Genomic DNA, 27,459 nt, shown 5'->3' with positions numbered 1-27,459 from the left:
AAAAAAAATTTTTTTTTTTTAATAATTCTTACAAGTATATGATATATAATCATGTGGCAATGGAACGGCTTTAGCACTGATATTTTCGTGGCAATTTCGACCGTAGAGAAAACTGAGGAAATTATTATGATATTGCCTTAAAAGAGTACATGGACACACAACAGGAGGATACATCCTCGTACAAGGTGGACAGAAATTGTTGATTTTCTTTGTTGGCGCATTAATACAAGGTATTCGGTCGGGGGTAAGGACGTACTTTTAGTTTGCGAAGTTTGGAGAGGAAAAGTAGCGTAGATAATGGCTGATTAACGAGCTCTTTCATCGCAGCCGCTTATAAGATTCGATCGAATGGAATATGTAAATGAGCTCTAAGGGCCGGCCTTGGACCCCCAAGAGCACACCAGTATTCCAGCCTATCGCTCCGATCTTTTGTATTTCGCAAGATCATTATCGTGGGAACGATTGCCTATAATTGAACTCGCGATAAGAAATGCATCTTTGGAAAAGTCGCCCGCTCGACCGTCAGGTGCACCTCCTCCTTCATCCTTATTCCCAAGACATAAAAAATCTCGTGAATTTTTCAACAAAATCCTATACTCTTCTTCTTTGTACAGATTATTCACACATGCAAACTTATATACTTACTCATAAACTTCAAATTAATTTAATAAAGATTATAAGTGATAAACAGTGGGAGATCCTTCCGCATGGTTTATTAGCATTCTGAATGATTTCGATTAGAGAAAGGTGAGCGTCGTTTCCTTGTGTTGTCAGTCGATCAGATAATAACTGACGGATCCAAGAGGCAGTTTCGATTTAAGCTCTATCAAGGCTAGCCGTCAACTAAATTTTAGTCGTGTAATTTAGGAGAGGATGAGAACAATGACTATATTCCGATAATAAATAACCTTGTCCGATTTCAAGCTGTTCGCGCTCCGAAACGCGTTAACCGACGTCCTGCAAGATGTTACTTCTCGTACGTAAATAAATTGTAATGTATGATGGGAATTTTTAAGTCCATACGAAATTCACAATTTATCGTTGAAATCGATATTCGTCGTTTTAGTAATTTTATATAGCATTTTCAATTATCAAACGTTGTCGAGATGCTTTATCGTATATTGTACACAGCTATTGTCATCAGGACTTTGTTGTACTTGGCTAAGAATAAGAAACAATGGCGAGTGTTTCAAGTTGGATCGATCGTTTCCTCAATTTGTTGGCTTTACAAGCGAGTCGATTATACACGGAACACGTTTGTGTTTTACAGCGTAGGCGTGCTGCTGTATGATTCACAAAGAAATTTTTCAGTTTACCTCTTTTGTGGTATTTTTCAAAACATAGAAGGTAAGTAGTCGTTACGAGAGGATTGAAGCTCGTCGTAAAATTAACGTTCCAGGTAATTTAGCTAATATTTTGTAGCTACTTGTATATTTATAAAAAAATGTGTATTTTTGCAATTTTTGATTATCAAAATTAAAATAAATTCGTGCATCTTTTTTGGTCGATGGTTTGAGGCCCGGGATACTGATTGTTCGTATAAGTCGATGGTTCAGGAAGACATTCGCAGAAAGAGGACCACGGTTGAGGTTGAGCTACCGATTGTGCGCGGACGCGAAGGCTCGTTACACACAGAATGGCCCATGGCTGTTAAATAATTCATGCGAAACGGGCGTCTTCGTCAACAACGACGGTCAGTCTGTCACGCATATCCACTCTTTATCCCTCTTTTGCCTCATTCGCTCCCGTTTCTCCTCTTCTGCATCGTGCATTGCTGCAGCCTCGCTTGGAGACTGAAGAAAAAATGAACTATACCCTTTCTATCTTGAAATTCGAATTCCGAAAATCAGATGAGTATGCAGAAAGTGGATGAATGAATTTTAATCGATATTTGCGAGTTCCAAATAGAAAAATTCAATTATTGCAAGAAAAACATGACTATGTATAATTGAAACAAAGGACGATTGAATATTGCAATAAGAAGAGATTTGGAAGAGGAGAGAAAAAGGTTGAAATATCGTGTGATTTTACGGAAAATAAGGAAAAGAAAATATATAATAAGGCCAATTAAGAAGCAAGGAAGCATTTGAATGTCGGGTATACAATTTACTGCTGCATTTATGTAAAAAGTAGTTACGCAAGCTGGCAAGAAATGAGATATGTGCAGTGACAGGCATCGAGTTTCGTTCGTGATGAAAATAATTATATTGGTATGGCGAGCTGCAGCTCTCATCCCCCTCTCGCTGGCACACACCCTGCATTCGATTAGAAAAAACGGGAGGACGCGCCACTCAATCGCCACCTGAAAGTCTCCAATGCTCTGACTCACCTCTTCAACTTTTCTCTTCGTGTATCTTTTTACCGTTATCATATCCGGATCCACTACACGAGAATATCAAGATCATTTTAAAGATATTCAGCTTTATTACTCGACACACTCTCTATTTTGTAAGTAGCTCTAACTCTTTTTTTGTTTTGTTCTGTTTTTTTTTTAACGAGAAACCTTCATTGAAACAAATCAACAATTTCCTCTAATAGGAAAAACGTGCGCATGGTGTATATTCTTTGTGGCTACCGAGGAAATTATTGCAACGTGTGGGATGTATTCCCAGGCGTGTGATAAGAAGTCTGTTTGATAACAAAGAAAAGTTAAAACTGTTATTTATATCAGCATATCGGTATAGTTTTCTTTCTGCAAAAACTCTCAGACGCCCAACGTGAATCTCGAAGGAGGCTGTGCTTCATATTGAGGAAAAAAAAACTTTGGTATAGATGAGTGAAAGCATACGTGAGATACTGTGGCAATATATTAATGCAACAATTTTTCTTATTCACCTGAGAACCCACTATGAGTCTTTTTCAAATTTTCTTACTTAAAATAGCTCTTAAATTTTAAAACATCCATTTATCCAAATTAATTTTAAATCGAAGCAAGAATGCGATGAAATAAATCTCACAATATCAAAGTATTTATATTATTTTTGCAAAAATCCCAAGGATTACAATAAAGACGCGAAATTAATTTGACATTGGATAGTCCATGTCTACAGAGATGACGACGAGTTTACGTCGAAAGAGATAAGAATGGTTGTGGATGATTTGGAACAAGTCCGATTGTTTGTTTTGAAATAGCGTCGAGAGCGAACTGTTGAACTATGGAGGAGGAAAAGGCTGACCTCGAACGGCACGGAAGATAAGATAATTCGGTATAGGATTCTATTAAGCTCGCTCATTGACAAATGGCAGATAACGGCGTGCGGAGAGGAGAATTTCAGTGGCAGCTGCAACTGCATCATGCAGAAAGGTGAACGTCCGCTCGAGATAGTCGAGGAGAAAAACGAAAACAGTAGCTGTAAGAAAAAGGAACAAACGAACATGGCAGTAAGCAATAATAAATGCGCTGGCTTGCCTGTGTGTGCGTATCATCGGCCTGGCATACCGGAAATGCGTGAAAGTCCAGTGGAAATACACCATTCTTACGTATGCGTGCTGCTAAAGTAATCGGTTACATCTGTAATTAACAATAATCATTCGTTGCCTCGAGCCAAGAGCATACGCTATAATAACGAAAGTAGTAGCAGTGTGTAATAGGGAAAAGAACGAAAGCACCACTCATAATTTCGATTGATCATCGAGATACATTTTTTAACTTGTTTGCTTCTCAATAATAAATGCTCTGTTTATTTTTTATGGCACTATATATGTATAGATACTACGCTTAGTAATTATAGCGATAATGCGTTTTTTGACAATTTTATTTCATACAAATTCTGAGAGTTGGGATAGCAATGAGGACACGCTCGAATTATCCAATGAGCGTTTAAGAGGGAGAGAGAGAGAGAGAGAGAGAGTAGGTTTTCTTGCAAGTGTACTCCTGGCAAATTTTGCTACTTAAACTGAACAGGCAAAAGTTCTGGATAAGATAAATGACTGCTTGAAGCAAAACACCCAGTCAAAATTATTCCGAGGCACTACGCGAGCATGATTTAACCGACGTTCAACCGCCTTACTCGAGTTATATTTAACCACGATAGCACCGTTTCTCTATATACTGTAGTATATTGCTTCTGCAGCAATAATATTCATCGGCTATTATTTCAGATTTCTCTCAAAATTTCAACAAAACGAGCAGTCGTTAAAAATCGCGTAAGCTTGCGCGAAATACCTATTCTGTGCAAACAAACGTGTCAAAGTTTATGATTTATAATTGTGTCTGCCCATTTAATCATTAATAGGATTTTATTAATTATATATGACAAAAAGATCGACTAGCACTTATGTCATTTACAGACTTGCGAAATGTAAACAGTCTTTGCGGACACGAGTCTGTTAATGTGAGACAATGTTTCGTGTGTCAATTGACAAAGGAACAGCCTTGCAAAATATTTTCAATGTTTAGGAAGTCTACGTTGAAAAAACTGCATGTCCTTGAATTTTTAATCTGATTTTCGTAATTGTTAAATAAGTGTGAATTCAGTAATCGAAGTAATAAATCCACGTGCATCTTATTGCTAAATTGAATAATTATTAAAAACTCTCTATAAAAATTGTTTAATTCTCTGTTTTTATTATTGACCTATTTTTCTTTAAAATGCGCTTATTTTAGGACGACCACTTTTCATTAATCTAGCTGCTGATTGTATTGTTAGGAAGAAGCGAAGCAAAAGATTTTGTACCGGTCTGCTACACAGAGTATAACGAAGAAAAAACAATCATTATTTGTTATTTCTAAGCCACTTTGATGAATATCTTTTCTTCCTTTTTCTTATACTTATAACTATACAGTTTTTATTTTTGAGATTTATTCTGCGGCGTTTTAATAAGATTTTATGTTTTGTTCTTATTAATTTCATGCCCTCTATCATTTAAGGCAACTTCGTTAGTAAAGAGGCACAGGTGTGAATTAAATGTGCGCATATATAGCATCATAGTATAATATTGAATTTTACAAATTAGGACGATGAATCACATTTTCCTGCTACACAGGAGACCGCAAACCTTCGACTCTAGTATCTTTTACTGTTTATATAAACTATAAGTTTTCTAGTTTGTGGCGAGCTGTATTTTTTTTAAGTATCATATTATCACATTTTTTATTCTCAACAATAAAAACATCAATAATGTATGTTGTATTTATCAAATCTTGTGTTTCACCTAATAATCTTTATGAATATGAGCTTAATGATTTGTGATGACGTTGATAATACATAAATACGCACTAATGCCGTCTTTTGTCAAGTGGATGGATGAAAACTTTTGTTGAATCTTTCGCTTGACTTCTTTAAGTAGATTTAAGGGAGCGTGGGGTAGCGGGTTGGACGAGAGTAAACTCGTACGGTCGACTTAACGAGAGGACTAAACGGGCTTTGTTGTCCAACAGCTGTTAAAAATTTTTCGTCAACCATCGTCTGGCGTTGTCGAGGCGTGTAGATTGCAAATAATTTCCGACTGATGCTGCTCCTCCGTTCAAGCCTCTTCAGATTCACACCCTTCCAGCAAATCATGCATATTCCCTAAAGCTCTAATCCACACCTAGCTAATGATTTGGAGCTTTCAACAACGTTATTTATTGGTAAGGAAAATAATATATTATTCAGATACAGAAACTCTGGTTTTGAAAGAATTCTAATTTAAATCATACATCAAATTGACAGTAAGGTCTTAGTTAAGAATTTATATTTGAATTTACAAAATATTTGGATGATTGCGGGAATCGTACAATTGTAGTAGAAACTAGAAACCTTGGCGTCTCGGATGCTACGTGTAAACACACAGCTGAAATCCTTACACCGATGACGTCTAGAGGGTGAAACGCATGACAGAAAATCTCCAAGGTCTCTTTACCTTTGTGCTCATCAGCGTATCATACGTCCTTTTGTATTCCAGTAGCAGAACCATGCATATTAATTTTTCTTTGCATCATATTCCACTGGGCTCTTCATTATTTCATTATCTATGGAGAAATTTTACGTTTCAATCCTCAACCAGTGACAATGTATGAAAATAATGTGATTAGATTCTGTCAGCGGGCAAAAGACAGGTTATATTCGTGCTATATTGGTAAACAAACACCGTAAAGAAACACGGAGATTAGAGAAAATGTGTTATGGTGCTGTGATACAGAGCAGAGATTCGTTCTCCCCCATCCCTGCCGTGGTCGTCGTTTTTCTTCTCTTTCTCGACAAGGCGATGGTACCGATGTGGTGGTGACTGGTGAAGGCGAGCGAGCGAGCGAATCTTTTCTTCTCTTCGATCGACCGAGCATAGCGCGCTCTGAACTGGACGAACGAATACGTGTACGAACCGTGACGCAGGTTAGGTTAGCTCGCCGGGGCGGAATTAAGTTAGGTTAGGTCTACCCCGGTTCCCGCCTTCCCGCTCTCGTATAGAATGGAAGAGAGTGGGGGAACGCGACTGGCGGCTGGATTGGCGCTGCTGCTGGGGCGCTGGTGTAGTCCGTGGGGTAACAACTGGTAACTTGGTTGGTGAGTGAGTTAGTTTAGTCGAATGTTAGTGTAGCGTGAGTGCCGCTTGCCTCAGTGCTGCGCTTGGATCGCCTCGCATTTTAGTCGTCTCGCTGCTCGCGTACGCCGCGCTGTGTTCGTCGATTTAAATGCCAAGCGGCTTCTTCGATTTGAAAATATCCTCTGCACTTATCTAACAACAACAATAGATCCACTGTGCATCTATTCCCATTCCTCAACGAAAAACACGTGGATTCGTTTTTATCCTATTTATCCATCTCGTTACTTATCATCCACTTTCCAGCAATCTCTTTTCAAGACTAACTCGAACCACGTGAAGCTACGAAGCACAGTTTCCTTTAAAAAAATGTGAAGACTGTGAACTGCCAAGATTATCAGTGGTTCTTGGAATCGTTTAGTGTAAATCTGAGCAAAATCCTGGAAATGGTAAATAACAATCATTGATGAAGTTTGTTGATACACGATCACACTGTATCAAGCTCAAGATTATAACAGTGTACGAAGCTATCAAGTACAACGTCAAATGAATATCTTTCAAGTTTGACGCGTGTGGTGGTTTGGTGAATAGGAAAACTTCTCGTTTAACTATCAAGCAATCGCACTCCAATTACCGATGATCGCAATAATAATTCAAGACTACACGTTTCAGGTTCGAGGAGCCTTTTAGTTTCTCGTATTAGTTGGTACTTTTTACCGAGGCTGAACTTGAAAGTGGGAAAAAGGATAAGAACGGTTTACACAGTAGAGAAATGGCATTAACTTACCCTCCTGGTGTTCGACGTAGAGACTGCAACGATCCAATGACTTTTCAGCACTGTGGGTTTTCAATATAAAACTGGCAGACATGATCTCTCAGAACGGTGTACCTATCGACAAAGAAGAGGCATTTGCTGCTGCTTGTAGCAGTCACGTGACCATTTGAAGAAGCCCTGGTCGTTGGTTCGACTCTACGAAGCTAGATGGAAGTGACGAATGTTGCCGAGGCCGGTGTGAATTCAGTGGGGAAAAAGTGATTGGAGTGCTGTGATTTATATTGGACGCGTGTCTCTCAGATGCTCTCTCCCTAATGGTATTCGAGAATATCGCGATGCGGAATCCGGGATTCCTCCTCGAGGACGCTAGGCATGGATATATTCAGTACATAAGGTATTTGTCTATAAGAAAAAGGAACCGTGGATTTGATCGACCTTGACACAAAGCACTAGTGCCACCGCACCGGTACCGTAAACCGGAATTTCATTCGTGAGTCAGAGCTCGTCGCGGTATTAGACTGGACACTGCTCGCTCCTTTTTGTTCTTTTTTGCGACAGAGAAATCTTATTAACTCGATAACTAAACTCCACCATTGTTTTTCCCATCTCTCCATAAATTTTCACTCTATAGCATACTATAATATAATAAAGCACGAGATTGTACTTGACATCTCCGAGTGGCAGGGCAACAAGCACCTTACGCGTTGCTTTGTTTTCTGTGTTTACATTCTGCACTGCTGCTGAATGCCAATCGCTTTGTACTTTTACAGTTTACACTGAATCACAAAGAGGCAAAGTATGACGCAAGGAAGGTTATGTTATAACGAGAAAACGACCTGATTCTCAGCTTGCCGATCATTCAAATATTGCGCATTCAAATTTAACATAGCGTGAATCGCAGGAAGCGTGTTGCCTACAATGCATAGCGGTAATTCCCCAACAATCTTACTCTTGTAACAATAACATTGCTACTGTACATTTCCAAAATGATGTAATAATTAAAGGTAACTTATATAAAAACTCGCAAGAACACTGGCAAGAAAATAATTGTTCACTTTTCATCTATTAAGATCTACTTAGATGAAATTTTTAAAAGTTGCGATTAAATTGAAAAATAAATAAATGAAGCTTTACTCGAATGCGTGAAACAGTTTACACGACAAAATTTGCAATTCGCATTTAGTTGAATGGTTTGCCGTGAATACGTGCAGTGACTCTGTCGATGATGTCGCAGCCAAGATAACGTTGAGCCATTTAGTGGTGAATCAAAGGGGAAGAAGAAAGGAAGGTTTGGGAAGCAGTTTTTCGCGTGTCGTCGTGCATCGATCCATTCGGCACACGGATCTATAATGATTCGTCGATGGAGAGCGTTTTGCGTGCTGATGCCACTGGCTGGTGTGTCGTTAAACTTTCATTATCTTGGTGGGGGGAGGGGTAAACGTAGCCCGGGCCGTTTACCTTCGTGTCACAAAGTTGCACATCGCGGCGTAAATCGTTCTCACTGATGATCCACGGAAAATTGCATTCGCAGAAGAAACTCGTTTTATACGCGCCCTCGGGCAACCAACTAGGCGCACCAATACACATTAGCGATCCACCACGCAAATACACCGAGACCCTTACTTCCCTAGCGTAACTTCTTCAAAATAATTATTTCCATACCATTCAAACTTCCACCACGATCAGTAGAATTCACACGAACATGGCCAAACAATCACACGTGAATTTTAATACACTTGCGTTATTTTCAACCGCGTTACTCCAGTGTCAACATTCGCAAGTGCACTGTTGAAATTTTATCATTGCATCACGATGTATAACGAGTAATTATTACTTGGTGAATTAAACAATTGTATTGCATGACCTAGCGCTTCGTTGAGCTCTATCTCTATACATTTAATGTCTTTCTTTAACTTTATTTTGTGCGTGTATGCGTCAATAACACCATATTTCGTTGATGTACAGTTGGGTTTATTTCAATCCTTGAGTATACGAATTTTTCATCAATTTCTGAAGTATTTTGAATTTACTAAAATATGTATAAATAAGTTTTAAAGAAAAACTGTCATAAATAAATTTATGCAGTAGTATGTATTAATAGATTCTGGACAAAGTCGATTATTAAAGTTTATATATGTATGTGTAACGGTGCGAATAACGAGGTATCATAGGTGGAAGGAAATTTGTGTTTCGGACGGGGTAAAATAATTTGAAATTCACGGAGCATCGGCTGATATGACCGTTAACGATATTCCGAATCGTGGAGTGCGCCAGGCAGCAGGCAGGAAAGAGAAGAAAGAGGAGGAAGGAAGGAAGGAAGGATGCTAGTTGGCAACGTTGCCTCGTCGCCAGACGAGATCCATATCCTTTTGTTCTTTTTTCCTAGCGTACATGCAAGTTTCCCTCTACTCTGGCCAGTGGACTACTAAAACCAGCATCCGCGCCACACAGCGCATTAAATATCGATTAGTACCTTTTCCAATGTTGTCGAGTCAAATTTTCTCAAAATTGCAAAAAGCACGTGTATATACTTTTATTTGTTTTCAATAAACGAGTCCTTCCCCTTTGAAACAAATTTAAACCTAAAGTGTGTAAATTTTCAAATTGTACCATCGATACGAGCATGCTATATATATATATGTTATCAAATAAAATAAAAATGTTTTATTATAAACGAACGAAACGCCTCGATGTTTCACGTATAGGCAAATAAATATTATTTTCTCGACGTGCGCGAAGTTGGCTTTTACTCGCGTCAGCTGACTGCACGACAACAGCTGCGTGCTTCGACCACTCCCCCCTCTTATCCTGAAGGAGGAGTGACGAAAAACCTACAGATTCTCACTCGCTATTCCAATTTTTCCATTAGAATACACCCTTCGCACACGATATTAAAATTTATACGTTGAAACTGAAAAACCAAAATAAACATTCCACGAAGTATAATTTTAAGGTTATCGCTTTAAACTCGAAGAAAAATGATTTGGATAATTTATATGCTGTTATTAAGAAATAAGTAAGCGGTAAGAAGTTCAAATTAAGCCTTGTACGAACTAAAACAGTGTATTTGTTAGGCCACGTATACAAAGTTATTATTCTGTTGCTATAAAAATTGATTTTTTATTCAAACGAATGTATCGATATAAATTATTTATGAGCTACTATAACGTAGATTGTCATTTTAAGACCCCATGCTTTGCCAAAGTATTCTACTTAATTCATTGATTCGTAAAAGATTTCAGGTAATTTTTTTACTACGTTTAATAATTATGTTACACGTTCCCTTTAAACTATATGCACTTGATGCGTTATGCATTAAAAGTTAAATAATGCAATTTGCATAACTAGCAGCTGTCATTAGCCATTTCAATTTATATGCAATAGCTTTGATTAATTACACAGATTTATTGTCAATTTCATATCAATTATGAATTTTTCGAAGATAATTTTCGTTCCTGAGGTAATTACGAAGGTATATCGATTGGAAGCAGTGAGCCATTGAAAATTGCTTCTCGTAGAGCCACAGCTATCGAGATATAATAATCAATACATAATCTGACAAGATTATAGCATGCTACCTAGCCTCTCATTCCGTAATTAAAATTTCTATGCCTGATGTGTGCACCGCGATGAAAACATCTGCGCAGGTTCTGTATCTTACAGATCTGTGATAGAGTTTTATTTTCAGAAATGATTCATCTTATTATGGAGTTGTTCATTTAGGGGTATATATATATATATATATATCAATTTGCTCTGTCCTGTCGATAATTTGATAAATGACGTTTCTTCTAAACGAATTATTAGCATGTTTGTTTCATTTTTTTCCACTTTTACCCTTTGACCAATCTATTTGCACTAAAAGGTCGAATGCTGAAACACGCGTGTGTATGTACACACGCAGGAACTTGACGTACGACGCAAGAAAATGACAATCTCGCTATTGATTTTCAGCGTAAATTAGCGAGAAATTGTTCGGCGAGTTTAGAAGATTGGCGGATAATTTGAGAGCGCCCGAGTACCGTTGACCTCGGCTGAAGAGGTCGGTGCTACTTTGGAGTTTCAAGCAATTTCCTGGGCGAGTTTCCGCGGTGACGACGTGCACGCTCCGCTTCGCTTAAATTATACTCCTCCACTCTCCTGCCGTATATTTTTGTCCATCGTTCGTGCAGCCTCGAAGCCCCGCGCGATTGTTCCATTTTATTCAAATATTGGTCAATTTTACCGCGAGAAAACGCCTAGCTCCTATTGGCTGAATCGATAGCGAGCAAATTCTCACGGATTCCACTTTTTTACCGCGATATTTTTTTTACAAGAATTTACCGGAGAGAAAGTTGTCCGGCTTCGATCCCCGCAATCATTTCAACGTTTCTATTTTGTCATTGGACGAATGGCACTTTGGCCTCTGATTTCATTGAAAAATATCGCTGGAAACTACACCGTTGCTGCTGCTAGTCATGGCCGATGATCGTTTCTCTCTCGAATTGTGTAGCAATGCGCGGTGTTGCTTGGAAACGCAACTCACAACACGGGAAAGTCTAGCAGAGTCATGATAAACAGGGATAAACTATAAGGGACCATAATCGATTCTATAGTTGTACCTGCTCTCGTGTCGATATTCTAGATGATTGCGATGATGCAATGCTTCTTGCAAACATCCAGAGAAAAATAATTCGTTCGATCGTAGAAATCATTCAGCCAATTCCAAATCATTTCTCTCTCTCTCTCTTTGAATTAATTTTTACCAGAGTTTCCAGTAATCCGTTATCTTACTCTGATTTCTCTACACAATTGCAGTATAAGTATTATTATTTTAACGAGCTACACAGCGTTAGCTGCGAAATTCTACGAGATTTGCACTATCGACGAGTTGGATGGAAAGTTGTTCAAGGGCAATTAATCGGTTAGATAAAAATACGAGCACAGCAGCCAATGTAGATGCGCGATTGGATAGGGATATTGAGGGAACAGGTATATCCTTGGCACACAGGGCTGCGAAATGCAAAATCTGATAAAAGCAAATGAGAGTGTAATTACCTTGAGAGCATTTTATGTTTACCCTATGGAAATCGTGCAGTAATCTCGTGCTATGCTCGCCGTACACTTACAACTTCCTGGTGCCGAGCTAGCCAACCTGGCGCGACTAGTTCGATCGATACGTCATCGGACTCGAATCCGTTGGAGCTACCCTGCAATCGAACCTGCGACTCGTGCTTTATTTGCTGCTTGCTACGAGCTATTCGAATTAAAGCTACTCTTCCTCTATACGAACAAACTTGTGTACAGTTATTTTGACGTTTTTATTTTTTTTATGAATTAAAGAATTATTAAACATGGAAATCATTTTTTAATCATTCAAATGTTTTTGGTTTCCCCATGAGAGCTGACTACAGACGATTTATTTTAATCCAACATAGATTTAGGGTTACCATCGGGTTTCTTTCAAAGAGAGAGATTCGAAAGAAACAATAGATTGGGTCACGTGCTAGAAAATCACCAACAGCCCGAAACAAGCGATAAGGTCTTCGGACAATATACGAGCTGCATTAGGAGGGCGTATCTCGATAAGTTCAGTGATACAAGTACGCTGTGAAACATGATTTTCCTTTTCATCCACAGCCCCAACGTTCAATTTTTGTTCGAAAGCTATACCCACCCATTTGCCGATACTCTCGCTTTTTGCTTCTTTTTTGTCCTTTGGTCGTAAGGGGATGACGCTCCTCCCTCCACCGTGAAATCTCATGCAAAATCCATACGACGGGGTTTGTCATTATATATTATACTCTGCGAAAGCGTGGAAAAAGCAATAATCCCTTAATATTGCCCTTTACGATTAAATTAATTATCTTCGTCAATTGTAATATATAAATATATATATATATATAGCTAGGCAAAAAATATTCTCTCGGCTGCCGAGTTTTAATCCAATTACTTTTAAAATTATTCTCTTTCTCAACTCTTTTATTCTTCGCTCGTCGCAAACAGAAGCTAATAATTTACGCGCGGTAAGCATAAAGTATATATAACGCAAAATAAAGTTTCATCTCGAGTTTTATGTCGTTCTGCAATGTTTGCGGAATTTGATACGCGTTTTTTCAAACAGCGACTCAATTAACGTATATCTTCTCTCCTACACTCCGTGTAATACGACGTCGAGTTCTAATCTTACGTCAGTTTCTATACATAATTATATAATTTAGTATAGGAGTATACACGTATGCACTACGAAGAAAGTTATAATTGAAAAAGGCTCGTATTTTTTCAAGTCAACCAAGCATCGCACAATTGCGCCGTGTTCCGCGGGGGAAAATGGAAGAAGAAAGGTACAAATTGTTGTGTCGGTGTATATACAATAAGAAGAGATACGTGGTTGACCGCCAAACGGATCCTACTCGAGCAACAGCAGCGTCGGGTCGCGTCGGGTCAAAGCAACTTTACACACGGTTGACCCTCTTTTCCAGCAATCTTACCAGTTTTCAGTGGCTGCGGCCAATTATCATTACCGCTGCTTTCGGAAAACTATGTCATTGTCATCGCAGGGACTTTCTTGATGGATGCAACGAACGAAAGAAAATTTCACCTTTCTTGCGATGCAAAAAAATTGACGAATGCTTTTCTAAACTCATTTGTCAAGCGCTAAAAGTCAAGTGGAAGAAATATGTCGGAGCGTGACCTTGCGTAAAAATACTAAAAATGGTGGAAGAGGTCCTGTAGCGTGCAGTTTGTTCTCCGTTAATGGAAATTGCTAAATGAGTCGATCCATCCGTTAAGGAGCGTGTGTATAGTTGCTTACCCCGAGATATGATCGAATGATTGAAAGCTGAAATTCCTCAACAGGTTTTTAGTATAACTGTGGGACATCTGTCTAGGCTATGTCTTTTCTCATCGTCTGGCGGGCTCAAGTGGAACGGGGAACCGGTTCGGTTCAGCTGTCTCAGGTTCAGCTTCATGATAAAACTCCTCCCTAAGATCGAAAGCACGTGTTCTCATTCTCAGTAGTAGAGCACAGGGCATTTGTCTCTTTGTCTTCTTGTCCATCTGGCAGCACGAGGAATTTTTCTCTCTTTCATTGCTCGCTCTTTTTATTTTTCCTCATCCCCCTCCTCCCCTCCTCCTCTGCTTTTCACGCGTTTCCGCGAATCTCGATATAAAAAAACTTCATCTATAAATACTCACCTTATGGGTTATCCTTGACTGAACTCGTTTGGTACTTTTTTCAAGGGTTGAGTGTCGTTGCAACTGATCCTATATATATATATATATATATTTATATATACAGAGTGAATAACCCGATAATAGCGCAGCATTGTTTTTTAGTATCAATCGTTAATCTTGCGATGAAAAAGTGATCCAAAAGCGATGATGACGAGAGGGAGGACATTGATCCGACTTATGACACACGACGACCAGAAATCACATTCATAATGGAATGGAACGGTGAGTGTCGATGTACTTTTACAACTTATCCCCCTCTCTACACATGCACGGTCGAGCGAATCACACCACGCCACGCCACGCCGGACCGAATTCAAGCGTCCGATTTGGCCGATTTCGCACGCTGGTCATGCGTCACTTGCGCATTGCGCACGTGTTAGTGCCAGTCGCACGATTCAGTCAATATAAGAGCGAACCGCTTCAGTCTGTGCTCGCTCAACGATCAATGGGACTCGAAATCAGTCGGGACTATTCAGAGAGAATAGCCGAGTGATCCTTCACTCGACCCTTCGGAACTTCCGATTAAATTTTTCATCGCGTAAATATAGAAAATTAATATTATATACCTACACAGGTAGAGATTAAAACATTGATGACTCTCACTTGTTTCTTCTCATACATAATTCGTTGAATATATTCAACTCGTGCTGATAAATATAGTACATGTTGATAACTCGTTCCAAGGTATTATAACACAAGCTTCGATATGAACTAGAATTCCTCGTGTTAAATATTTTCTAGGAATCTCTTCAGCTACGCTTATACTGCAGACTGCAGAGAAAGTTGTCATAAAGTGCACAAGCGTCCGTCTTAACGCAATCGACAGAATAAATCTCACTTATATATGTACGTGTGTTGGAGGGTAAAAGGAAAAGTATTGGTGGAAGAAGGAACGACCAGATTCAAAGATTGCTAACACATTATTTATAACTTACGAAATCAATCGACGAGGAAATCGTTACAGGCCTTAACAGATTTATGAGGTTTATCTTTCAACGTGGAACTGAAAGCCAGTGTGATTTTTCTCGGGATAATAGTTTCTTCGAACTATTGATATTTCGTTGCTTCTCATGGTTCTCTCGTTTACAACGGGGCTCGCCAATTATTTTAAATCACACATTGTTTTATCTCATAATACTCGCTACGCGATCATTGGGTGCTTCGATTGTCGGATTAGCATTGAGTCTTAGCGGTAATAAAGACGAGCACGACTCGCAATAAGGGAGGTCGAGGAAACCGTTTTAGCGATGGACAAAGAGTCGCAAAGTGGCGCTATACGCCACGCCGTCAACTCTCAGGGAAGAATCCTTCATGATCACGAGATCTGCATATATATAATGAACGTTTCTTCTCACGCTCGGGCTATGCTCTTGATGCATTAACTGCGTCCGTTTCCCGCCAAACTCTCATCTCTCTCTCTTATTTAATTTAATGAGAATTAAATTATTTTCCTCAATTTTATTCGCGGCTAAAAAATAAATAAATAATCATTTATTCGTAGTTGCAACTTTTCAAAGATCTATACATGTTAATATCATTGTTTAGAGACATTTGATTAAATACGGAAAGTACCTGAAGATAAGAGAAGAATAAAATAAGCAGTAAAGTTTAATAAAGGAGATACGTCCGAAGGAGTAGATTGCAAAGATATATGTAAAAGTTTTGATTGCTCGTTAAGCAAGATCGAGGCAGTGGTGATAATTTTTACGCGAATTGCATAATGGAAAAAATGATATGGCGCAATTTCTCGTATCCGTTCGCATGTTTCCAGCAAGCAGCGAGGCTGCTGAAATCCATGTCCAGAACGAGCGCTCGACCTTATCGGAACCGGCTCAAAAGAGGTGTCAAGGTTACTGTCGAAGGTTCCACTTCAAACTCGTCATTAGTTACTCGAAATCAAGGATCCAAATCAGGATGGCTTCGAGAGATTAGAATATTTCTAAAACTTAATGCTGCGTTAGTTCGAATGCGTGTTTCGATCGTCCAGATGGATGTTGTGCGTTGTACCCTGAAATTAATGTTTGTATTTAAAGATAAATCGAGTTGGAGTGCTGATCGCTGAGAGGACTGAAATTGACGAAATGAATAATATTACACGCGAGACGCTGTTAACAAAACAAATTTCATTAAACTCAAGACTTTTTTTTAAATTTATAACAACTCCAGCAAATCATCGTGAGAATTACGGATCATGCTTCATTAATCCACAAGAATTTCTCTCTGCGGCTTTTTTCCTCACTGAACAAGATTTCTTTTATGCCAGTCAAGTAACAAAGATTACAAAAATTCTTTCTTGTTACTCGTATTTATACACACCCTATATATATTTTTATTGATATATCCTCCCACGTATTCATCACAAGTCATAGAATTTATTCAGGATTACTAATTAAAGCACTCAAAAAATGTTTACTTTGATCTCTCAAGCTTCGTTCCATCTCGCTTTGTTATCATTCACCAATACACGTGTACGTGTTAAAAATCGCATTGTTGAAGGAATTCAAACGAAAAAGATAGAGAGAAAGAACGTAAGTAAAGATATAGCACACCAGAATCAGTAGAATTGGAGTGATTGTTCGTATCACTGGAAAGCGAGCGAATAGAGAGATTGCGTTACACGTTGAAAACGTAACATAATAATATACAGGCATTATTTGCGAGGACTGTGCAATGCTAAATAAAGCTTGTTAGATGGTCGAGTTAAGGGGCTCGGTTTATACGTGGAAAGAAGCTTGCTGCCAGAGTTTTCCGTGTAGATTTGCGCAGCGATTTTCCAGTGATTTGAGCAACGGCTTGATCGCTGAAGCTGCATAAAGCCACTCGAGCTAGCCACGCGTCTCGCCGCTCGGCAGACTAGAAAGATTATCGCGGAAACGCCAAGGGTATCTAGTTATGCGGGTTCCGGAACGAACATCAGGGATCTTAATTCCTGCCTCGTTGAAAAACTGTGACCGACACACATCGCATGGACAACGTCATTCCTGACTCCCGCAACGCGCGGAGCCCTGGATAAACAGTTACGCCATGTCGAATATAACTGACAACTGCAATTCCACTTATGTAACCTAATAAATGACCATATCGATCAACCTTATCTATATCCTTTCATTGAAAACCTCTACTTTATGAAAAATATCATATCTATATAATAACGTGTCTTTTTTATACTCTTCAAGAAAACCCTCAATTTCAGAACTAAATCAGTAATTTTGTCAATCTTCTTCGTCGCTTCCCGTAATTTTCGTGAGAATTGATACAACAACAGCAGCTTGATCGATTAGCAGCGTTGAATTAAATTTCAAGAATCGCTCTTTTGTGATGGACTAACCGATACTCTTCTTCGGAATGTCTTTTTGTAATGAGACACCAGGCATACTCTTATAACAATAGTATTTTTTACAATTTATTTAGTAACTCGATCAAGAGGAGTCTAATTAAAAAAAAAGCTGTTATATTTTTACTAGCATGGTACGAAATGGAAACTTTTTACGCGATTATTCAACTGTGTCGCAAACGAGCCGACTACTTCGCGACTTCCGCTTTGCAACTCGACTGATCTACCGGAAACCCCAACCGCGATTACATCCGCAAATACTGTTTATGCTGTATATTTCAAGTTTAACGAACGCCTTTTTTAACGAATACCAAATTCTATATGAAATTTCTGCTGTTAAATTATTCAACGAGAAAATACTCAACGAACCGTGGCACGAGCTGATGGAAACGATCAAGAATCGCTGTATGGACTGGAATAAGCGAAACGAGAGTAAAAGTATAATCCGGGTGAAATATATATTTGCTGTGGGAAAATTAGCTCGCGTATTAATTGCTTGCATGAATAGATATACCTAAGCAACTATTAATTTTGTTTCCATCGCGATGAATCGTAGGAAGTTGCGTGTAACTGTATTGGCAGGAAAATAAGGTGTTTAACTAATCTACGAACGTGGCTGATTAACTTGGAAACAGCTAAGCAGCAACAAATTAACGAGCGTTACCTACACGCGTGCTTTTTCTTCGGTTTTCTCATTGAGTTGTCCCAGAAGAAAACGCGTTGCTCGGTAACTTGCAAAAAAGGATCATAACGGATGTGTTTGAGGCGAGATTTAAACCAACTCGTGTGTTCGCGTCTCTCTTAAAGTTATTTCTCCTCTCTTCATGGTGCATCACAATGCAAATGGTTGCGGTAATATTAACTAGCGTGCAAGTTTCAAAATCCGATGGAAGAAGAAGACGAGCATTGGCAAAAATACTGCAGTGGGAAAAAGTTTGTCTATATATATATATATATATATATACCTGAATAAAAAACTTTGCTGTTGGATAATGAGCGCATCTGCGGCACGGGTTCGAGACTGCACCTTCTCTTCGCACTTGGAATTTGCATTGCGCAATATTTACTCCGCATCTACATAAATTCTCAATAGGCTCTGTTGTTTCTCGCGAGCTCGGATAAACTCGTGTGTACCGACTATCCCACTGCCAGGTAGCTACTTCCCGGTATTACCTATGTATGTACGTGTTTCTTATTCCAGTATTATATCTATGAGAATGTACGATGAATATAAATAATACAGGCAAAGAGCATTTTATATGGAATAGTCGCAAATTGAATGATAAAATTATGCTCGTTTTCACGCTGCTCCTGAGAAATGCGAGACGGCATTGCTATAAGAATTTTAGAGAGATATATATATAGTCGAGTTCCGGTTGGATCAAACAGATTTTCTATTGAATTTCTCGATATCGAGATTGCTATGCGAAATGTCCTGATGTACCTTATCAAGCACCAAGCTTATTTTCATTGGGCTGGTAAATTTTGTGGAACGATCGATCGATGTCTAAAATCATGTGGGATCGTCGATTAAAGCTGTTAAGTGTCAACGACCCGACCAGCCGAACGCGACATCCTGTTTTCCTTGGATCTGGAGAATCCAATCGTGACTCAGTAAGCTGTGCACCTACACGTCTACGATACTCTATACTCATAAAATTTCCTTGGGAAGAATCGTGAGATGGCATTGAGGAACATTCATAAAAACTATGGTATATATATGTATAGTGTATACAGATATAGATGCATAGCTTGATCTGTTCATTTGTCCCTTCGGTTGCCAGGCTTTTCTTTGTTTCACACCAGCTCTTCACCTCTTCCGTAGAATCATTTCCATTAAGAGAACGCAGATGCTGTGCAATCGTCATTGTACACGTCGTGCAACTGCAATATTGATTTTATGCTGTGGAAAGAACATAGGATTTGGAAATTTCAACTTGGTACATTCGCGGGTCTACAGAATTATTACACTATTTCTTATGGAATGTATACTCTCATAAAATCTCCTTAAGAAGAATCGTAAGATGGCATTGAGGAACATTCATAAAAACCAAATATATATGTATAGTATACAGATATAGATGCACAGTTTGATCTGTTCATTTGTCCTCTCGCTTACCGAGCTTTTCTTTGTTTTACACCAGCTCTTCATCTTCTGCAGGATCATTTCCATTAAGAGAACGCGCAGATGCTGCGATTGTCATGGTGCACGTCCCGCAACTGCGATATTGATTTTACGCTGCACAGAAAGGACGTAGAATTTAGATATTTCAATTTGGTACATTCGTGTCTACAGAACTATTGCTATTATTGTGGAAGCGGACCTGTAAGAGACGCTATTCCTATAAATCCAGATGCTAGCTGTTTCGGAATACTCGTGAGTCAGTAAGGTTAATTTAAGTCTGATACGTACTATATTTCGAGGTATGTCAACCTTTGAAGCTTACTTAGCCTCTTAGTCCAGTATATTTGTTATTTATAGAAATTTTCTGCCTTACACGTTAACGACCCGAATGCCTCTATTTTCAACGACTCGAAGGCATTCCTGAAAATCTTTCAGCTGCATTGACCCGTTTCCTTGTAACGATAAATTCAGCTTGCCTCCAGCAGATCGTTTCACGACGCAGAGGTCTGCGATAAATAAAAATTCTTCGAATACCATTGTCGAGCGTTGATCTAACAATAGAGATGGAGAAGTCCTTTGAACGATGCTATAAAAAATAATGAATTGGGAGAAAGGCGATTGGGATCTAGCGGTGGTGGGTATGGCACTCTAATTTTGCACAATATGCCTCGCCACTTTTCCTCCTCCTTAAATTTAACAATGGGTCGAATCGATTATGCTGTATTTATTCCACTTTCTTTTTCCCGCTAAGAAAAATTACTAATTCACGTTGATAGGATTCGAGATGTGCGGATTGGTAAAGTGAGAGTACGAAACGAGCCTGAGATGAAGCAGCCAAAGTCGTAAATGCGAGGAAAGAAAGTCTTGGGATGAATATGACCCTCTTATCCGTTCAGCTTCACGCTGCGCAAGATCGAACACTGAAATGAGTTGAGCCTGCGGTTTTTCTTTGTCATCCTATTTCTTCTTGCAACACGTATGAAAACTCCCTTTTTTTTTACAATCGATAATCTTCCTGTACGCGAGGTACCAATAACGCACACTTTTCCTATTCTTATATATCAAACAAGCAATTGTGCAAAGCTTTACGAAGCTATATATTTATATGATGCAATCGCTATGGATATATACATTGTACGAGAAAATGAAATAGAAAGGCAATACACTGTGAAGAAAAAAAGAAGAAGAAAATTGTGTCAATGTCATATATTTTATCGTTAGTTCACGTTGTCCCTTATCGAGATACTCCATTTTTCGTAAATCTTGTTTCTTCTGTCTTATCGAGCTTTTATTTATTCTCAAATAATTTCAGCAACGGTAATAATAGCTCTGCACATTATTTCTATAAAAATACTCGCTAGTCTGAGAAACGAAACTTTTCGGTGCCTGGCTACAGGCTTTTTCTGTTTCATAAATCGTAAACTTCCTATTTACCATTTAGGGCTCCATTCTCCGCTTAATTATCACATTTCTTTGCGTCATGTGTTAATTACTATTCGCGTGTTTTGATCTAATACATTCCGATTCGTTAACAATCGTTGCTTCTCTATGGAATACGTAACGTTAAATTATATATTTCCTTGTATCATTGTTAACGCGATAGAGTATATATAGCTCGTTTGAAGCAAACCTATAGTAAATAAAGATGAAACGAAGGTTTGGATCGTAAATATAAGCAATTTAAAAATAGCTGATTTTGCAGAAGGAGTAAAAGCGTAAGGATGATAAAAAAGAAAGATGCGCGTTACGAAGCCATATTTCTCAGGACTTTTACGAGTGTCACGATGACCCGGTTAAAATCGAATCGCTTGCACTTTTGCTTTTGTTGCGTTTTGCGACGAAAGAGGAAGCAGCAAAGAAAATGAGGTTTTAGGCGGTAGCTGTCGGGTGGTACCGGTGCGCGACATACTTTGCGAGGTTATGCGAATTGCACTTAAGCAGCCGAAAGGTCTTGCACTGGATGACAATTGCAGATGTCAGATCCCCCGAGTGCGAGGAGTCTTTACGATCCTCGCAGCAGATCATTGTCAATGATACTCTGTGTTTATGCATGACTGGGTCATTGTCTTCGCCAAACAATCACCTCTGCACACTCATCAATGTCCACATTTTTCCCTTAGCATCGATATTCCGTTAGTTAGTCGTGATAAAATTCTCAATTATTCAACGATCCTGAAGAATCTCTGCAACTTTGATTCGAACGTTGTAAAAAATCAAAATTCTGACAAAAGATCCAATTTGTCGTACTATTTCTATATATATCGTACAAGAAAAACGATCAACCGCGGTATCGTGTCCCGTAATCGGTATAATAAATGTCGCAGGATCAATGTCATAAGATTGATGACAAATTATAGGAAGTAGAATACTCGACTTAGGAGGGATAAAGGAAATTTATAGTTGCTTGGTATATAAAGACGTTTCGACCGAAATGTCGTAGCACGGAAAACTGGACTACTATAATAATATTTCTCAGTAAACATCGATCCACGCAGAGAGGAGGTCATCGTCGCAAATGTCAATTGGTCAATTTTTCTAAATTCCCAATAATATTCCCGATTAATCTCACATATATACCAGCGGTAATAACTGAAACGGTCGAAGAAGCAGTTTTATCGGGTAATTATAGCTCATTGAAGCGAAACGTTATAATTCCTCGAGATGAAGAAGATATGGCACGATGCGGAGGGAATTTATGCGACGCTTACTGTACAACCAGAATTTTTAAGTCGCTGCATAAATACAGGCACGAGGTAATGCTGAAGATGAATACGTCATAAAGAAGAACGCGCGGTAAAAGGGCATTGTAGAAAACGGTTTATCTCTCGAAATAAGGAGAAAGATCTCGCGCGAGTTGAATATATATAAGCTTCGATGCTGGTTCATCGGTCCGGATAACTGAACTTTGGATGTTCAGAGAGTATATATATATATATACATAGTCTTCTCTATTGGCCATGCATAACGGCTACCAATTGAATTCTCTAATACTATATACCGTGTATGATACTCTCTCTCTCTCTCTCTCTCTATATATATATATATATATATATATATATAGTGCAAGCATTGAGAAGAAGAAGAAGAACGAGAAGAAAAGGATGGAGCACCGAGACGTTTGAACTTTCGGTAGGCACGCTCGAAGAACATGAAAAACGGTCAGAGATGATAATCCGGAGTATAGAGTGTATTGTGCATGCAGGCTGATGGTGAGATCGCAAATTGGACTGGCGCCGAAGCCGAATGCTGCTCGATCTCTCTCGCGTGATTCTATACGCGGGCCACGTATAGTTACATAGTTGACCCGAGAGACTAAGCGTGACTTACGAGCTCGTAAAATCTCTGGAAACCTGGCCATTCCGCTACGTCCCGAACGCATTTGAATGATCTTTGCGAAACGTGACGTCATATAAGTGTATGTATATATATATGTACGATTTATACAGATTGCAGCTTTTTGATGTTTCTCTTATTTTACATATATGTCTATCCACGTGTTTTATTATCGTGTAAAAATACGAGTGTGAAATAGTTAGCGATCCTGTAAAACACGAGTTGGTGCCAAGGATCGAGGGCTGGATCGAATTATCGCTGATTTATCGCGGAGTCAGAGGTCGGTTCATCGAGATCCCTATATATATAGTATACAAGTATATAGCTACCGTGTCCCGACACTACCGCACAAGCACACACCTATATGTAACACACCAATAACCGAGTTACGTCACAGTGGCTGCAAGTGGAAAAACGTTGCAGTACTTAACAAGCGTAAGCAATGAAATAAATAGCGACGATGCGTCTATAGGTGTGATAACGCGAAGCTTGGCCGATAAGCTGACCCGACCACGCTCGCGCTTCGATTATTTATAACTCTCGTAAAGAGTCTACCGGGTTGTCGAGTTTTCCAACCGTTAATTCGTACTCGCCTCTATATACGCTGAAGACGACGACCAGCCAGAACGTACTTTATGGTCAAGCTTGAAATCGCGGAATCGCATTAGCCGGGATCGCGCGTGTCGTCGTTACGGACCCTGGAAAAAACGCTGTCACACATGGATGTATAAGACTGCACGTGTGTGTATGGAAGAGATAAAGATGTAGAGAACGATATTACAGGAAAATCTCCCCCCCCCCCTCCACTCTTTACGAACCAAATACTCCAATTCGAAACGAAGAAAATCCTTGGAAAAGAGAATATTATTCGAGTTGCGAGACGAGTGGAGCGCGAATTGGATGCGCGAGCAAAGCGTTGGATTATTTTCAGCGAGTCGTCCTTGCGGACCATTTGATATTGGCTGGTACCGTAACACACACACATACACACACACATATATATAATTTGCAAGATGGACTCGCTTCGCTGCAAACTCTGCGAGTGGTGAACGTCGCGTTTTCTTCGTTCCCGCCGCTTTTTCGCGCGGATTTCGGTTCCTCGAATTTCCCGAAGTGTGCAGTGCAAAACTCACACACATACATTGAGAGAGAGAGAAGCATAAGAGGAGGAGGAGAGTCTCCGGTTGTTCTCGCTCGCACGCTAATAATACGGCGCGAGCCGATGCCAGGAAACACCGGTCCGCAAAAGCGCACACACGCCGCCCACGCACCGTCGTTTCGTTCGAGCTTAAATCCCCGGATGATCTTACGTTAGTATCCCGTCGGGTCTCGATCGTGCACAATCGCACGCCAGCGATAACCACCACTCTTCTTCCTCCACCTAACCTCATCCTCAAAGTCCTGTAAAAAAAGCGCGGTTCCCGTCCGAAAGAACATTCTACTCGACCCTATCAAACCTACGTAAACATCAGCTTTCTTTCGGCAAAACTGCGATAATACCGATATAGTATTAGTGCCTCGTACAACTATCCTTTTATTCCTCGATCGACGATCGATACGGAATATCTTCGAGAATTATACTTATTATTATATATAGGCGCGTAAAAGACTTTCTCTCGTATTGTCCGGCTGAAATATAAGGCTTTGTGTGTGGTACGTATATGTATAAACGATAAATTGATGACGATTCTTATTGGTCGAGCGATAAAATTTGAGAAAAGACGAACGAGTCTTTGTGGAAGCCATTACGGAGAAGATTTCGGAGGAGACCCCTGCAACATTCGAGGCAGGGGTGCCAACTATACGCCTGAGCGGCTATGTCGACAGGTAAAGATCCCTCGGGAGTTTCCGATGCAAAGGGGAGGATGAGGTAGAGAAGGGAAAAAAAGAAAGAAAGGATAGACCTTGTGCCAGATATATCCTGCCTGTTTTTCTTTTCATCATCCTGCTCCGGCCTGTGCTGCTGCTGCCTCCTGAATATCTGCAAACTTTTCTGAAGGATTCAGCGCGTTCGTAGGTCCACTCTACAGCTGCTACCCTCCTGTATTATTCGTATTACTATATATATAATATTCCTCTGCTATACATAGTGCTGTTAGCCAAATTTTGTACACTTTCCCTAGATTTCTCCTAGAAAACTAATTTTACTATCAGGTTGGATCAATTTGTACTTCATTGGTCCTCGCACGACTCTGTTATTTTTCTGCCCATGGATCTCAGTTCAGAATAACGTACATCGAGCCCCGATTGATCATTTGTTCACCAAACGCTAACACATTGACAGTGCACTGTACGCGACGCTGCAGTGTCGTCACGTGTAAAACAGTCGTAAAAGTTGCGAGCGTAACCTTGAATTCTTAAACAATCGTTTGCACGTAAAACTTTCAGCGAGGACAATAAAAAGTGCATCCGTCGCTGTCTATGCCTATGCAGGCATTGTAAAGCACATTTTACGACTTTGCATGTGCTTGCTGCGTTCCTCGCCCGTTCCTATATAACTCGAGAGATCTCTCGTGGCAGCGGAACAGCTTCTATACTTACGCTCCATCGTGGCCCTGGACAATGTATAGCATTTCTGTCAGGCGCGGGCTTCCGTATGATCCGCTGCTGCTTCCTCATCGTTCAGCAAAGTCGTTTCACACTTTGCGAACGATTTACACCTACGCTAAATTGTTTAGCCAGCTTCTTCTATTTTTCTTGTTTTTAATTTGCATCACTCGAGCCACTGATCACACATATTCCAGCAATATTTGTATTTGTGTACAGGTACCAAAGAGAAATTGGCCTGCTGCAATTTTATTCTACGAAATTTCGAGTTTTAATTGCAACGCGTCATGCTGTCTGCTCTCGTATCGCGTGAAAACTGTTTTCGTTGAAAGAGATAGCTGTATTAATTAGAAATATTATATTTGTCACGTGTATAATTATTATAGTCTCTTCGACTTGACAATCACACGATATTATCGTGACAGATTCTCTCCTGTTCCTACGAAATTTCTAATAATTATCCAGGATCGAAACTTTTGCTTCGTTTATTGAATTTTCAGAAATGAAGATATATAAAAGTAAGTTTGAGTAAACGAAGAACACGAATAAGGATTGATATTTGGGACTATGTCCTATTGTGTAAATTTTTGCAAAGATGGAATAATATAATTGATTACTATCAGCTGTGATTTTTATCGCAGGTGACGATAGTTTAATGGTGATGTTAGGGAGAAGCAGAGAAAAGAGAACCGGCTTAAGAAAGGTGCTTCGGCCGAGACGAAACGAAACTCGAAAGTTTTTGAAACTCAAAGAGATAGAACATCTCAGCACGGGATAGGTTTTCAAGCGTTTTCTCTTGCACAAACCATTGTACGACACATTCACCATGCACATTCCCTTATCTGCCCCTCTTTCTCCGGTAACCTTAAACGCTCCCTAGCAATATACTGTCTGCTCTTAAATTTACTATTAATTTCTAACAAAATCTTATCCAACTCGAAATGATCCTTGATACATTTCGTTGCTTGATAATATTTTTTGGCAAAATTATCCTGAATGACAAAACTCGATAGTTTTACCAGTAGTACCGATTTTCTATATTTATTAGACATTTCACAGCAATGTTTTCTCCTCTTAAATCACTATTAATTTCTAACAAAATCGTTTCCAAGCTGAAACGACCCTTGATACATTTTATCGTCCTATAATACTTTTTCGCAAAACTGTCCTTTCCTCTTCCCAAGGCTTGCATGCCTAATGGCAAATCCCGATAGTTTTACCGGAACCCATTTCCTACATTTATTAGACATTTCATGCACAGTAAACGTTTACTTCTCTCTTACCTGCATCATGGCTGTAACGTTTCATCTCGCAAACCACAGAGAATCGCGTCCTGCTGTTGAATCTCTTGGAAACGTATTCCCACCGCTTGATTACCGATAGCTGGTAAAAATGCTTGGTTTACTTGCCTCAATATTGCCTACGTACTTCGTAATGAAATGTTACACTAGCACGTTTATCGTCCTCACTATTTTCCTCCAGCAATTTACATCCATCCTGGTGACCTAGGATAATTAGCGGTGCAATATTTGCAGGAGATTGTAAACTCGCTAAGTAATCTTGAGAATGGACACACTTGGTTGCCACAGTGTTAACCCATATAAATAGTGGAAATGGGTGTCGTATGAGAAGAGATTGTTAGATCATAGCGATATTTGCTTAGTACTG

The 27,459-nt window shown here is 39.4% G+C and overlaps 1 protein-coding gene across 4 annotated transcripts in view; it reads left to right on the top strand.

Moving 5' to 3' along the window:
• ssh (Protein phosphatase Slingshot) overlaps positions 1 to 27,459 on the top strand; it is a 91,865-nt gene that overhangs the window by 10,741 nt on the left and 53,665 nt on the right. The window contains exon 1 of one of the 4 annotated variants that reach the window (XM_066732145.1): positions 6,892 to 7,631. The exons of 1 other annotated variant lie outside the window; for it this stretch is intronic. In XM_066732145.1, the coding sequence (XP_066588242.1) occupies positions 7,552 to 7,631 (80 nt within the window). In that variant the 5' untranslated portion in view covers positions 6,892 to 7,551. Of the gene's footprint in view, positions 1 to 6,891; positions 7,632 to 24,578; positions 24,898 to 24,929; positions 25,072 to 27,459 lie in introns of those variants that run through there. 2 more of the 4 variants (XM_066732147.1, XM_066732146.1) reach the window with 2 other exon arrangements.

This window comes from Prorops nasuta, unplaced genomic scaffold (genome assembly GCF_024137725.1).
Source record: "Prorops nasuta isolate Cenicafe-Biocafe unplaced genomic scaffold, Cenicafe_Pnas_1.2 PNAS00009, whole genome shotgun sequence".
Lineage (NCBI taxonomy): Eukaryota > Metazoa > Arthropoda > Insecta > Hymenoptera > Bethylidae > Prorops > Prorops nasuta.
This window is presented reverse-complemented; position numbering and strand designations above follow the sequence as displayed.